General features: G+C 45.0%; 1 protein-coding gene across 9 annotated transcripts in view; it reads left to right on the forward strand.

The window, feature by feature from the left end:
• SYN3 (synapsin III) overlaps nt 1-13,933 on the forward strand; it is a 332,551-nt gene that overhangs the window by 154,186 nt on the left and 164,432 nt on the right. For all 9 annotated transcript variants that reach the window (XM_044986995.1, XM_044986977.1, XM_044987004.1 and 6 more), the window contains one exon: nt 11,797-11,886. In XM_044986995.1, the coding sequence (XP_044842930.1) occupies nt 11,797-11,886 (90 nt within the window). The remainder of the gene's footprint in view (nt 1-11,796; nt 11,887-13,933) is intronic.

Raw genomic sequence — 13,933 nt, forward strand, 5'->3', positions numbered from 1 at the left:
CGCCAGTCGCAGCAGCATTCTCTGTGCCTCTGTCACCCTCAGTAGTGAAATATCAGCCAAAATCACCACTGCCTGTGAAAATACTGGCAACATTCACTGCACTTTTCCTATAGTTGTACCCTGAGGCACCCAGCATCTAAACCTTTCATGCCACAGTTTCCCCTCTCTCACCTGCTGATCCAAACTCACCATGTCTTGAGCTGCAGAGTGGTGCCGAAACAAGGCACTTTGAGCTAATGTTCACATTATTTATGAACGGTCTTTATGGGAATAAAGTAAGGGAGTTTTGAGACTTATCATTCCCTTTATCTTACAGGTGTAAATCTAATCATGTATCTATCTGTTTCTAACAGCAGCCTCTGCTATGGTGGCCTTGAGAGATGTCCCCTCCCTGCCTGCTGAACATCTGACTCAGATCTGGTGAAGAAAGAAGTGGACCAGCGAGGATATGTTTAGTGAGATCCTCCAATCCTCTACAGTTGCAGACTATGAACACAGGGATTGGAGGGGCCGAACGACCAAGAGCCAGGTGAAGGACCAGGCAGAGAGAGATCGGATGCTGGAGGAGAGGCAAAGGGATAGAGATGTGCATTGGGAAGTGCATCAGGACATTATGGCTTTGCTCAGGCAACACACACCGATGTTGCAGAACATTATTGAGGTAAATGCCCAAAGACCCTGCTGCAGCAGCCTTTCCATTCCATAGAAAAACCCTGGTTGCTGCTTTCTGTACCCCCCAGCAAAACAGGTGGCAGAATGGTATGAACCCTTGCCCTACTCCTCCATGCCAGGGGAGAATGAGGAGAACCATATACTTACACTAACCAGTGATAACTACAGGATCAGCCAGCAAGCACAGTGCATTACTTGTTTTTACCATCAATGAAACATTGTAATATGTTTTTAATATGTAAACATGTATGTTTATTGTTTTACTTGTTCGTCATAAATATGGGTCACCTCACAGTGATGCTAAAATGTTTTTAACTTGTTTATTTACACTTTAACTTTGTTTCCTGTGTATATGTGCACAATAAAGTTTTATTTTTTGAAATTCAGAGTATATTTATTAGTTTGCACCAAGCAGTCATTACACAATTCATAACAGGAATCATTAAACACTCACACTTTAGGTCTGTACACGTGAAGGAACACAAGTTCCCAAAAGCATGACACAATGCTATTGTGGCTGACGGTTAAAATGATCTTTTAAGGCCTCTCTCTACCGCATAGCTCCATGATTGGCAATTCTAATTGTTCCTGGCTGTTCAAATTGAGCAGACAGCTGGTCCATCTCACCCCTCCACCTTGCCAGTAGCCTCTCCCCTTCACTTCACAACATATTGTGTAATACACAACATGCAGCAATACCATTTGGAATGTTTGCCTTGCTAAGGGGCAGTCTAGTCATTAAACATCACCAGTGAGTTTTGAGTTGACCAAATACTCATTCAACAGTCATCCTACACCTGCTTAGCCGGCAGTTGAATCTTGCCTCGGTGCTATCGAGGTGGTCGGTGTACGGCTTCATGAACCAGGTGAGCATGGGGTAGGCTTGGTCCCCCAGCGTCACTGTTGGCATTTCAACCTCACTAATGTGAATGCACCAGTCAGGGAAGAATGTCCCTGCTTGCAGCTTTTGGAAAAGTCCTGCTGCACCTTCCCTGACCAGCCAACACTGATATCGATGAAGTGCCCCCGATGATCCACTGGTGCTTGCATAACCATGGAAGAGTACCCCTTTTGGTTTATGTACTCATTGGCACAATGGGGTGATGCAGAACAAGGATATGTCTGCTATCTATTGTCCCAGAGCAGTTCAGGAGCACTATTGCTTCAAATCCATCTACTATTCCCTACACCAGTGGTTCTCAAACTAGGACCGCCACTTGTTCAGGGAAAGCCCCTGGAGGGCTGAGACGGTTTGTTTACCTGCCGTGTCCACAGGTTCAGCCGATTGCAGCTCCCAGTGGCCGCGGTTTGCCGCTCCAGGCCAGTGGGGGCAGCAGGAAGCGGCAGCCAGTACGTCCCTTGGCCCGTGCCGCTTCTTGCAGCTCCCACTGGCCTGGAGCGGCGAACGCAGCCACTGGGGAGCTGTGATCGGCCAAACCTGCTGATGTGGCAGGTAAACAAACTGGCCTGGCCCTCCAGGGGCTTTCCCTGAACAAGCAGCAGCCCTAGTTTGAGAACCACTGCCCTACACATTATTAAGAGAGACAGTTCTGTGTGGCATGAGATGCTTAATGGCCTTGCATACTTGGATGACAATAGCCCCTGCTTTGGGTTTTCCAACTCTGAACTGATTCCCCACCAACCAATAGCAATTTGGTGTTGCAGGCTTCCAGAGCACCATGGCCACTCACTTTTGCACTGTCAGCGCTGCTATTCTAGTGTCCCTGTGCTGGAAGGCTCGGGCGAAAGCTCGGCACGCAGATCCAGCAATGTGGTTTTTTATATCGGAAAGTTTGGCAACCTCTGGTTGTCATCCCATATCTGCTTTACAATGCAATCAGTGCTCATTTCTCAGGCCCAGAAGCACCTACTCACCATGTGGAGCTGCTTCGTGAATCCCAGCAACAACCTGACATTTTTATTTGCTGTGTCCATCATCCATTCATCGTCCTTGAACAGCTCATCTTCATCACCACAATGCTGGTTGTTGTAATAGTTCCTGAAGTTTGGCAAATACAGGACGATTGTGCATCCTGTATTAGCAGTAGTCATGAGAATTGTGCTGAGCTGTGCAGGATACATGTTTCTGTCACAGAGATGGCGGAGACTGAAAATCGGTATGTGCGCCTGTGGGAATTTTTTAAAAGGTGTGAAAATTATGGGTTGGAATAAGCAGTATGGGATGGAGAAAGTGAAATTGTGGGAATTTAACTCCTAGTTCCCACAAATCCCTGGGTGAATTGCTGGTATCCCACAAAGCACTGTGAAAATGTCCCACAAGGCATTGCACCAGACTGTGGTGCAAGGCACACGGGGATACCTACCGTGGTGCACCGCATTTTCTATTGACACAACTGCATGCGGTGAGGATGTGCAGCACTGATGCAAACAGCCAAGTGTGCATGCGCCACCCAAGTGACTTACAAAAGTCATCAGCTGAAAGCCAGTGTAACTTCAATTAACCAAACTTTGTAATATAGACATGCCTTAGACATGCCTGGTGCAGGGTGTACAGTAATGGCCTTCTTGCTTAGCAGTGTCAACCCCAGTAAATTGATACAAATGATCAGTAAATAACACTAGCTTCCTGTTCTCTTCAAGCTGCAATTCAAGGGGCTGATACTGATCTATAAAGCTCTATATAATCTGGGTCCTCCCTCCCAGAGAAATCGCCTCCCTAGTCCCTAGTTTTGAATACTTAGGGCTCCTGAGAAGGCATTTTCAATACAAGGCCCTTGACTTTGAAGCTGGCTTCCACTGTTGGTCTGACAGAGTCCGAGATTGTTGACTTTTGGGGCCTGGTGAAAAGCCCATTTGTTGACATTGGCTTTTGCTGGGGAAGGTGATGGTGTGACATATTTGTGCCTTCAATTTGAGTCGGGGGTTGAGACTGGGTAAGTTTAGTTGACATGTGTCAACTCATTTTCGTAATTTTGTGTGTGCTAGTATGCAAGAGCCTAGAGATATAAGTGACGCGCATATTTTTAGAAATCTAAAAGAAAAGAAAAGAAACAAGTCAGTGCCTTACAAAATGAAGCTGGCTGCCAGAAGTGTGTAGGAGAATTGGCTCTGCCATTGCCTCTGCTGTAGCTAATCTGGGCATGATTCTGCCTTGCTTTACCCCTGGTAAATACTGTCTCCTACAGCCCTAGCAGTCCCAGGAAAATCAAGGAAACCACTTAAACACTTTTTTGAAATACCTCGCTTTCCCCACCACCTACTATGATGGGGTGGACTAGGCCCCCGAGGCCCCTGATTGGAGGCCTCATGGCCCTGCCACATCCGACCCCAGAAAAGGACAGTAGAGAGGTCCTCCAAGCTGCCTAGAATGGCTGTGTGAGAAGCAGCCAATCAGGGCCCAGCAGGCTAGTATAAGAAGAGCTGCAGGAACTGAGTTCAGTTCCTTGCTGGACTTGGAGGAGAGTGGAGGATGTCTCTGGTTGGCTGAGGAAGCTACAGGACCTTGGACATAGCAGTGCTGGCAGAGGGTGAGGGGAACACAAATTAGCTCTGAGTTGGCTGCTGGGAATCCACCAGGCCAAGGCCTTGATGTAAGGGTGAAAAATGTGCTGGAGCCATGGAGAAGTGGCCCAGGGAATTGTAGCAGCAATGCAGTTTATTTAAAGAGATGTGGCAGATGGCTGCTATTTATAGGGTCCCTGGGTTGGGACCCAGAGTAGAAGGCGGGCCAGGTTCCCTCCACCAGCCACTGGGAAAGTGGCATGGACTTTGAGGCACTTCAGAAGGGGCACTGACCTGTAGTAGCCCAGCTGAAGAAAGGTCCTGAGAGGCTGAAGACATTGCCTCCAGGGAAGGAGCCCTGGGGCACTGTTCTATTCCAGACAACTTGAGAGAGATGTTACAGAGGGCACTGAGAGAGGCCCCTGTTGGACTTGTACCCTGGAAGGGGCTTGCTTTGCTTTTGTCACACAGACTGTGTGTGACTTGGCTGGAGGGCTGAGTCAGTGAAGACCCACCACAAACAGAGTGTGTGTGCAGGCACATGCACTCAGCCAGGGGGTGCTTGCAAGCAGGGATGGATTAACTTTCCTGTGGGCCCAGGGCTATTAGATTTTGTGGGGCCCCTTGGGGTTTGGAGTATGGGAATGGGCTGAGGTGTGTGGGGGGATGCAGCTCCAGCTGGGGGGGTTGTGGTGTGGCAGGAGGTTTGGAGGGTGGGCTCCTCTGGGTGGGAGTTTGGGTGCAGGATGGGGCTCAGGGCTAGGACAGGGGATTGGGGTGAGGGTGTGAGGTCTGGGAGGGAGTTTGGGTGCAGGAGGGGGCACTGGGCTGGGTGAGGGTGCAGGCTCCGGCTGGGAGGCACTTACCTCAGGCAGCTCCTGGTCGGTGGCACTGCAGGGCTAAGGCAGGATCCCTGCCTGCCCTGGCTCTGTGCTGCTCTGCTCCCCGAGGTGGCCGTCATGTCCAGCCCCTAGGCGGAGGGGCCAGGTCGCTCTGTGTGGTGCACACTGCCCGTGCCTGCAGGCGCTATCCCTGCAGCTCCCATTGGCCACAGTTCCCGGCCAATGGAAGCTGCGGAGCTGGTGCTGGGGGTGGGGGCAGCACGCAAAGATTGCCTGAACGCCCCTTGCCTAGGGGTGGCAGGGGCATGCCGGTGGGCCAGATGAAAAGAAGTAGCAGGCCATATCCGGTCTGTGGGCCTGCAGGGCCCCCCGAGGCCCTGGGCTGCAGCCCCTAAAGCCCCGGCATTAATCCAGCCCTGCTCGGGAGAGGCGAGTACACGCTGTTACACAAACAACAAAAAAACCTAAATCCACAAAGCAATTTACTTAATCTAAGATCTCAAACTGGCATTTGGCACAGCTAGTGGCTTTATCTGGTTGGAGCTGGCTCAGGTATGCGTTTCTGTCATGCCTTTGCTTATTGAGAGCTTCTCTGGCAGTAAGATCAAAAAATTTTATGATAGCTAGAAAACAAGAGACAGAGACACCAACAGCTTTTCTTGGGGACAGATGATATTTTTCCCTTTTTGCATTTTGATTGCAAAATAGGCATCCTGAAAGGAGGAATCTGTTTGACAAAGGTTATTGGAAATTTACTGGATAGACATAACCGTAGGGGGTGTGAAAAATGAAATTAGGTAATGTTAGGAAATGAGGTTTTTCACATTTTGTTTTGTATTTTCAAACATTATCCAATTTCATGAGGAACTTTCACAATTTTGTGGGGGGGTTTCCTTCAACAGTCTGTAATGATTCCTCCACAACTGTTGAGTGAATTGAGGCTCAAAAGTACAGTCATATTTTTGAATGATAAGTGTGAATTTTTCAGTATTTCAAAACAATTTTTTTTGGAGGGATGGAAAATTAATTTGCATTGACAACATGCACAATTTGAACTGTTTGGGCTGTTTTTAAGTGAAAATGGCTATTTCACAGAAGCTAAACAAAAAAATAAATTTTCAGGATCTCAGAATTATGTAAAAGTTTTGCTGTAACCACACCAGTCCAGATGCATTGGCCAATTGTAACAATCACTGTGTTATAAAAGCTACAGTACAAAACACTGCAGGATTTCATACAGGGTAATGATATGCAGTAATACCCACAATTTTGTAAGAAGACAGCTTACACCTCTTCACAGGGTGGGGGAGATTTGAAGACTCAGAGTAAAAAATTCCGAATCACTTAGCGGCCTAAGTGCAATTGACTTTCAATGGGATTTAGGCTCCTAGGTAACTCCGGGTATGTCTACACAGCAAAGAAAAACCCACCAGCTGACTCGGGCTCAAGCTCAGGCTGTGGGGCTGTTTGACTGCTGTGTAGGCTTCAGGGATTGGGTTGAAGCCCAATCTCTGGAACCCCCTCCCACCTTGCAGACTCCTAGAGCCCAGGCTCTAGCCTGAGCCCAGAAGCCTACACAGCAATGAAACAGCCCTGCAGCCCAAAAGAACAAAAGAAGAGGTATGTTTATATATATATATATATATATATATATATATATATACACACACACACATATACACACACACACACACACACACACACTAGAAGCCCAAGCTCAAATCAGCTAGCAGGAGCTAGCCGCAGGTGTCTAGTTGCTGTGTAGATGTACTTTTAGCCATGTTAGAAAATTTGACCCTCAGCCTTAAGATGCACTTGTTCTTTTTCTTTTAAACTCTTCCTACTGCAGTAACTTTTGACATAGAAGAGCCCAGCAAGCGTAGGCATGCCACGCTACTGCACATGTATGATTGTGTAGGGATAGTAAGGGCCCAGATTGTGCCACCCACGTTTACACTGAGTAGTCCTAAGCTCTGTATGTGGTCTCATTGAAATCAATGGGGCTACTTATGGACTGAGGTACTACTGACCATAAGTAAGGGTGGGCCCTTAGGTGAAAGGAATAAGCTAGCTGAACTGCTGACAATAACATTCCTCTCAATTTAGGACACACATACAAGGAGGATACTTGACATATTCTCCTTGTCAATGTGTCAAGGATCTGGTGTGAAGAAAGTAAATAGGAAGTGTTGTTTACTCCTCATAACACAAGAACTAGGAGTCACCAAATAAAATTAATAGGCAGCAGGTTTAAAACAAAAAGGGGTATTTCTTCACGCAACAGTCAACCCGTGGAATTCCTTGCCAGAGGACGTTGTGAAGGCCAAGACTATAACAAGGTTAAAAAAAGAACTAGATAAGTTCATGGAGGATAGGTCCATCAATGGCTATTAGCCAGGATGGGGAGGGATGGTGTACCTAGCCTCTGTTTGCCAGAAGCTGGGAATGGGCGGCAGGGGATAGATCATTTGATGATTACCTGTTCTGTTCATTCCCTCTGAAATGCCTGGCATTGGCCACTGTCGGAGACAGGATACTGGGCTAGATGCACCATTGGTCTGACCCAGTGTGGCCATTCTTATGTTCTTATCTAAACAAGAAGATAAGAGTCGCTGTACTGCGTTAATCTATTGGTGTCTCTTGTACAGTATTGTGCCTATCACACACATAACATTCGTTACTGAGGTCAATATGGAAGATATAAATTTTTTGCAATTCTGCCCCATCTTATAATGGTGAGGGTGGGCAAAAAATAGATCAGTCCTTTACCAGCATATGTTTATCACACCCATTACTACAGCAGTGGCCGATACCTAATGCTTCAAAAAGAAGGCAAACTAACAAGCAAATACACCATATGTCAGCAGGGCTGCCCAGAGGATTCAGGGGGCCTGGGGGCCTCGGTGGCAGGGGGCCCCTGCTTTGGTGGTAATTCGGCAGTGGGGGGGTCCTTCTGCTCTGGGACCTGCCGCCGAATTGCCCTGAAGACCCAGCTCTTTGGCAGCGGGTCCCGGGGCGGAAGGACCTCCCACCACTGAATTGCCGCCTAAGACCCGGAGTGGAAGAAGCTCTGGGGGCCTGGGCCCCATGAGAGTTTTCCGGGCCCCCCGGAGCGAGTGAAGGACCCCGCTCCAGGGGCCCCAAAAAACTCTCGTGGGGGCCCCTGCGGGCCCAGGGCCTGGGGCAAATTACCCCACTTGCCCCCCCTGGGCAGCCCTGTATGTCAGCCCAACAATTATTCAGTAGCTTTAGTTATTTTCCTAGAGTAACATGTATACAGCATCTATGTGTCTGTCTGTAGATCTGCATGTGCTGTGTGTGCACCCATTGTGACATGTCTCTCTTGCCGATGTGTTGATCTTTCTCTCTGTGTCTCCATCTCACTCTGTGTAACTTTTAAGTTCTGTTTTCTCACTCTGCTAGTCAAAACAGTGTTTTGTTTTGTTTCTGTAGGATGTGCAGGGGTAGTCCAAGTAGTTAAGAGATGCAATCTGTCCTCTTTCCTCTAGTCTAGATCAACACCCTTGTTGCCAACAAAAATTATTCTAGCTGTGAAATTTTTCCTCTTATCTGCTGATGTGTGCGAGGGGGTGGTGGTACTAGTGATGTGATTATGCCACCAATGGAAGATTTCTGGGTTTTCTCAAACACTGAATTTCATCCCACGCAATTTAGAAAAGGAAATCTTTGTCTGCAAATCTAAGGGCAGCTGCCATTTCAGTATGTGGCCTGTGTCTGGTACATGCCCTTCAGACTGTTTTTTACAAACTGGCATTATTTTTCATACAGGAATCATCATTTAATTTCCAAAATGCTCTCTCTTCACCAGGAAGTGCAAGATTACATTTAGTAAACAGAAATGTGTTTGCTAAGGTGGCCCAGTGATTGCAATGCTGCAAAGGGGACCCAAATGAAGGTACTTAGTAGACTTGCACAAAATACTTTCATCAGACCTCACATTATCTTGAACAGAGCCTTGGAATTGCAACTTGAGGCATTTATGAACCTCAGACAATGCTCCTGAAAGTTCAGCAAACATAGGCTGAGGTGGCTCACACTGCTGGGAAGCTAAAGGACTTTCCTCTCCCAAGGCTCTGGGTCTGTTATTCTTTGAACAGCTATCCTCTTCCCCAAAACCAGTCCTGGAACTCCCTTGAAAATATCTCCTTCAAGATGAGGGGGTCCCAAGGTTTGTTGGGAAATTGTTGGGGTGCAGTTGCAATGAGAACCTTCCACAACTGAACTTTCCCATAAGAGAGGGTTAAGTTAACTGAACTTTCTCTAAAAGAACCTATGGGAGTTAACTTACTTTCAAGCCCTGTGAATTGAACTTTGGGGTTCAGTTTGTGAATCTCTGCAAATAGAACTCTGCACATTTTCATAAGCCTTAGCTCTGAGTTTGATTACATATTACTTGGCTTGGATTAGATTTTTATCGGTAAACGTTGATAAATGTCAATTTGGCCTACATGCACAAATTGAAGAAAAAATATTTTAATGGATAATAATAGAAATGTACAGATAGGCAAAGTAAGAAAAATTCTGCTTGAGGACTTATTAATGTTTGATTTAAGGGTATTTCCTTTGTATATTTTGACACGTGATGTTGACAGTTTTGTGTTTAATGGTTATAAACTTTAACTTTTAGAATCTGTGTCCTGTCATTAAGAAATTGTCTGACCTCCCCATAGCCTGCCCCCATAATTTCCTGTAACTGTGAAAATTTAAATCGATAAAAATTGAAAAGGTGCTTGAAAAGAAACACTGATATTCTCCATCAAAACAATAAAAAATTGAATTCTGCCAAGCCCACGTTACGTGTGTGAGCAGTAGCTAGAATTATTGAGATGTTTGCTCCCAGCTGCAGCAGGCCCCAACAAGTAAATTCTCTAAATACCCATGAAAATTGATATCTGAGAGATTCAGAAATCACTGAATTAAGAGAAATAAGCAGTCCTCTTTCTGCAACATCCCCTGTCCTGATTGTCAATAACAGCTCTGCTGCCAAGCTGAAAAGGAGCTTGCCTATTATAATGGTGCGCTTAGCACCTAGTGAGATGCTTTAGGCATACTGCAAGGTGGCTACATACATGAATCTCAGTCACAAGGAACATAGATCATCCAGAAGATCCTTCCATAAGCAATTTCAATTATGTTTCGCCTGTTACTGTCTCCTTTCATCTCCTAGTCATACTGCCATATTGTCCTCCATAAAATCTGTCTCTCATGCCTCAAGGAACTTACACATCTTAACTCTTTGAGTGCCACAGCCTTGCATACCCACCTTTCAAATATTAGATTTTTTGTTTTACCAGTGAAAGATAAGGGAGTGTGCCATACGTGCAACTTACACCAGGCAGTAGACTGTACGTGTAATAGTGTGTAGATCTTTGCAGTTTGTCAAATAGGAGTTGAAATTCCTTGTGATACAAATTATTATAAGGTGGTGTAAGGTGGATAGAAATCAAGACTTGCTCTCTTAGAATAGCTCTGTTATCCCACTGTCAGATTATCACATTATGGGAAACTTTGTCTAGCTGTGTGTGACCCTTGATGATAAACAGTTAATTCTATGTGTGATGTCCTGGCTTACCATGTTAGCTCTTGTACATGAAGTACTTGCCAAGGACTCTGCTTTCCAGCATAGACTTTGCACACTGCTTTCCTCAAATAACTCGCTTAGGATGATGTCCCCTTTGACCCCCAAGATAAATGGGGAAGTAAGAGGTGAACGCTTCTGTATTTCATTCTGTGTGCATCATGCTACATGCATGTGAGATTGGTGACAGACCCTCTCAGGTGAACCTAGTCACAAGAGATGTTTATATGATAGACATCAGGTTCATGCTTTCTTTGCCCAGCACTCAAATTGGATGGTGTAGAACAGTGGTTTTCAACCAGGGTATGTGTAACCCTGGAAGTATGCAGAGTTCTTCCAGGGGGTACATCAGCTCATCTAGGTATTTGCCTAGTTTTACAAGAGGCTATGTGAAAAGCACTAGCAAAGTCAGTACAAACTAAAATTTCATACAGACAATGACTTGTTTATACTGCTCTATATACTATGCACTGAAATGAATGTACAATATTTATATTCCAATTGATTTATTTTATAATTATATGGTTAAAAATGAGAAAGTGAGCCATTTTTCAGTAATAGCATCCTGTGCCACTTTTTTTTTTGTATTTTTATGTCTGATTTTGTAAGCAAGTAGATTTTAAGTTGGGTGAAACTTGGGGTTACTTAAGACAAATCAGCTTCCTGAAATGGGTACAGTAGACTGGAAAGGTTGAGAGCCACTGCTGTAGAAGACTCTCTCTTTCTAGTGAGCATCTCTTTTGACTACTCAAACCTTTTAAGAAACATCACCAATCCTTTATTTGGCTGCATGGGGGAGAGAGAGCGTTATTTTGTTTTGTTGCTATACATGAGTGGTACTACGTGTGTGTGTGTGTGTGTGTCTTGAGCCCTTTCCTCCAGACTGTCAAGATGAGCTGCTCTCTCTTTACTCTCAGCCCTTCTATACTGTGAAAGCTAAGCCTGTTTATAGTGGATCTGTAATTGAATGCAAGCTGGTCCACTTCCAGCCTCTTCACTTAACTCCTTCCCTTCTCTCAAGATGCCTGGGTGTTATACACCCAGTGAGAGAGAGTGATAGCTTACCATGCTATACCCATATTTTTCACCATTGTCAATTGCAGAAAGGTGGGTGGGAGAAGATAATGTGATTCCCTTGCCTCCCGCCACCCTTCATACCAACACTTTTTAAAAGCACTGGTTTATTGTCTAATAAACAACAGATTCTCTCTCTCTCTCTAGTTCTCTCAGCTAATTAAAATCTTCAACTCGCTGGGTCCTGAGAAGTTCCCCCTTGTGGAGCAAACATTCTTCCCAAGCCATAAGCAGATGGTAAGTGTCCTTTGTTTATTTTGATGATGATCTAGTTGGGGAAGATGCAGCGAATCTGTGGTTGGGAGTGGAAGGAGTCACTCACGCTGGGAGCCTTGGCAATTGAAACAATAGCTGTGACTTTACAGACAATAAATTCCTAGCAGAAAAATAGCAGGCATAGAACACTGCCCTGGGTGCCTCTTTGCTTTTCCCTCAGTTCTTGGAAGGACACAGATGGTGAAAGAGTGAGAAATAAATTGCTGACCCTGGTTGTCATAGGTGGGGAAAAGGTCTGTTTGGATGTGGCTGAGTTGGTCTTTGCACTCTTCCTAATGAATAGAAGAGCAGGAAGATCGGAGGTGTGGGGTGCAGAAGGAGTTTCTTTTAAGAGAGTGCTGTGCTGCTCTTGATTTGTCTCATCTGTGACATTAGTTACCATCTATTAGACATACTTACCAGCTGTTGGATTGTTAAATGAAGTGGTTTTGAGTTTTTGAAGATTAGTTTTTATTCTATTTGGTTTGCGAAATTTGCTGTAGCTTAATTGCTCTTGGTGTTTATTCATCCTATCTGTGAACTAGTACATACTGTACCTTAGACCTGCACAATAAATAAGCATTCCATGGGCTCCTTAAAGGCAGCAACTTCCTAAAAGTGCTGGGCAGCTGTCTCCTTTTGAACCTGGGGAAGGAGCAGAAGTGGGAGTGTTTAAACAACAGCTGTATTTCTTTTATTTTTCCCTTACAAGTGACCCTAGGCAGAGGCATGACTACTCTTAGCCTGGCCCTTTGAGAAACTCGACGGTCAACATGCATCCATGAACCTATGACTCCTTCTGCCTCCCTCAAAAATCTCAATAGTCTTTTTTGTCTATGAGCCCTGACCCCATGTCTGAATTATCACCTGCCTTTTAGTTTGTATAGCTGGATTCATTTTGAATTCAGATGCAAGGCTGGTGGGATTCACACACAGACAATTTAAGGGCAATTTAAGGGCAGCCCTGCTTTTGAGATGAAAATTGGTGTCCTCCCTCAATTACTCATATGACACTCCTAATACAATATCTCCTGACTTAAATCCCTCTTATAGGCCAGTACACAGCCCTGCAACTGAGAGGTCATACGGCTGGAAGGCCTACTCCAGGGCTGTACATGCATAAGACAAGTGGAACAGTATTCAGATAGGGCCCTCCATTTTTTGTCTGTTTAATTTTGTTAATAAGACCAATGCTACCAACTTCCCTAGTCCAACCAGTTGGGTTCTTCCTTAATCTTCATTGGTAGGATTAGTGGTGATATAAGGGATTGGGTACTGTAGATAATCTTTTAAATGAATGGACATCCAATAACGGCAGTTATCAAACTTCTATTTTTGGATTTTTTATATGCTTTTGTTAAATTCAAATGATCAGAAAATGCATCTTTGCATGTCAAAACTTTTCCCAGTGCTAATAGGCTCCTATTTGGAAAGGGGTATGGATGAGGACTAGTCATAAAGCAGGTCAGAAAATGGTGTGTGTGGAAGGAGAGTTCTGTGATGGAAACTTTTGACACCCCCCCCCCACCTCCCCCCCAAAAAATGTCAAAATTTTCAATGGAAAAATTCTGCTTTTTGCCAGAAAACCAAATATTTCTGATAAAAACTCAAAATTGTGAGGGGAAAATTGACACTCCTCTGTGAAAATATTAACGTAGTTGAACACCCGACTTTCTGTCCAAAAAAAAAAAAGCTTTGATGGAAAATTTTCAACTACCCATAACTACTCACGTTAAAGAGATATTACAAGGATTGAGATTTTCACAATGGAAAGGGTTTGATTGAGTAACCTCCACCTTTTCTCATTATGGGCAGTAAGTCAATGAAAACACTGGTATATTGGATAAAATGTGCTTCAAACTAGCCTCTGTGGAACAGCCTATTGTAATAGCAACTGCACCCTGTGCTGCGCACACAACCAGTGCAAATATTCCTCCTCAGGAGCAGTCCGTGTTTGTTAAACATTCAGCCACAGTGGCTGCATTGCTCTGTAGTGATCCCATCTGGCCATCTAAAAAGTGGAACTCAC

Source organism: Mauremys mutica, chromosome 1 (genome assembly GCF_020497125.1).
Source record: "Mauremys mutica isolate MM-2020 ecotype Southern chromosome 1, ASM2049712v1, whole genome shotgun sequence".
Lineage (NCBI taxonomy): Eukaryota > Metazoa > Chordata > Testudines > Geoemydidae > Mauremys > Mauremys mutica.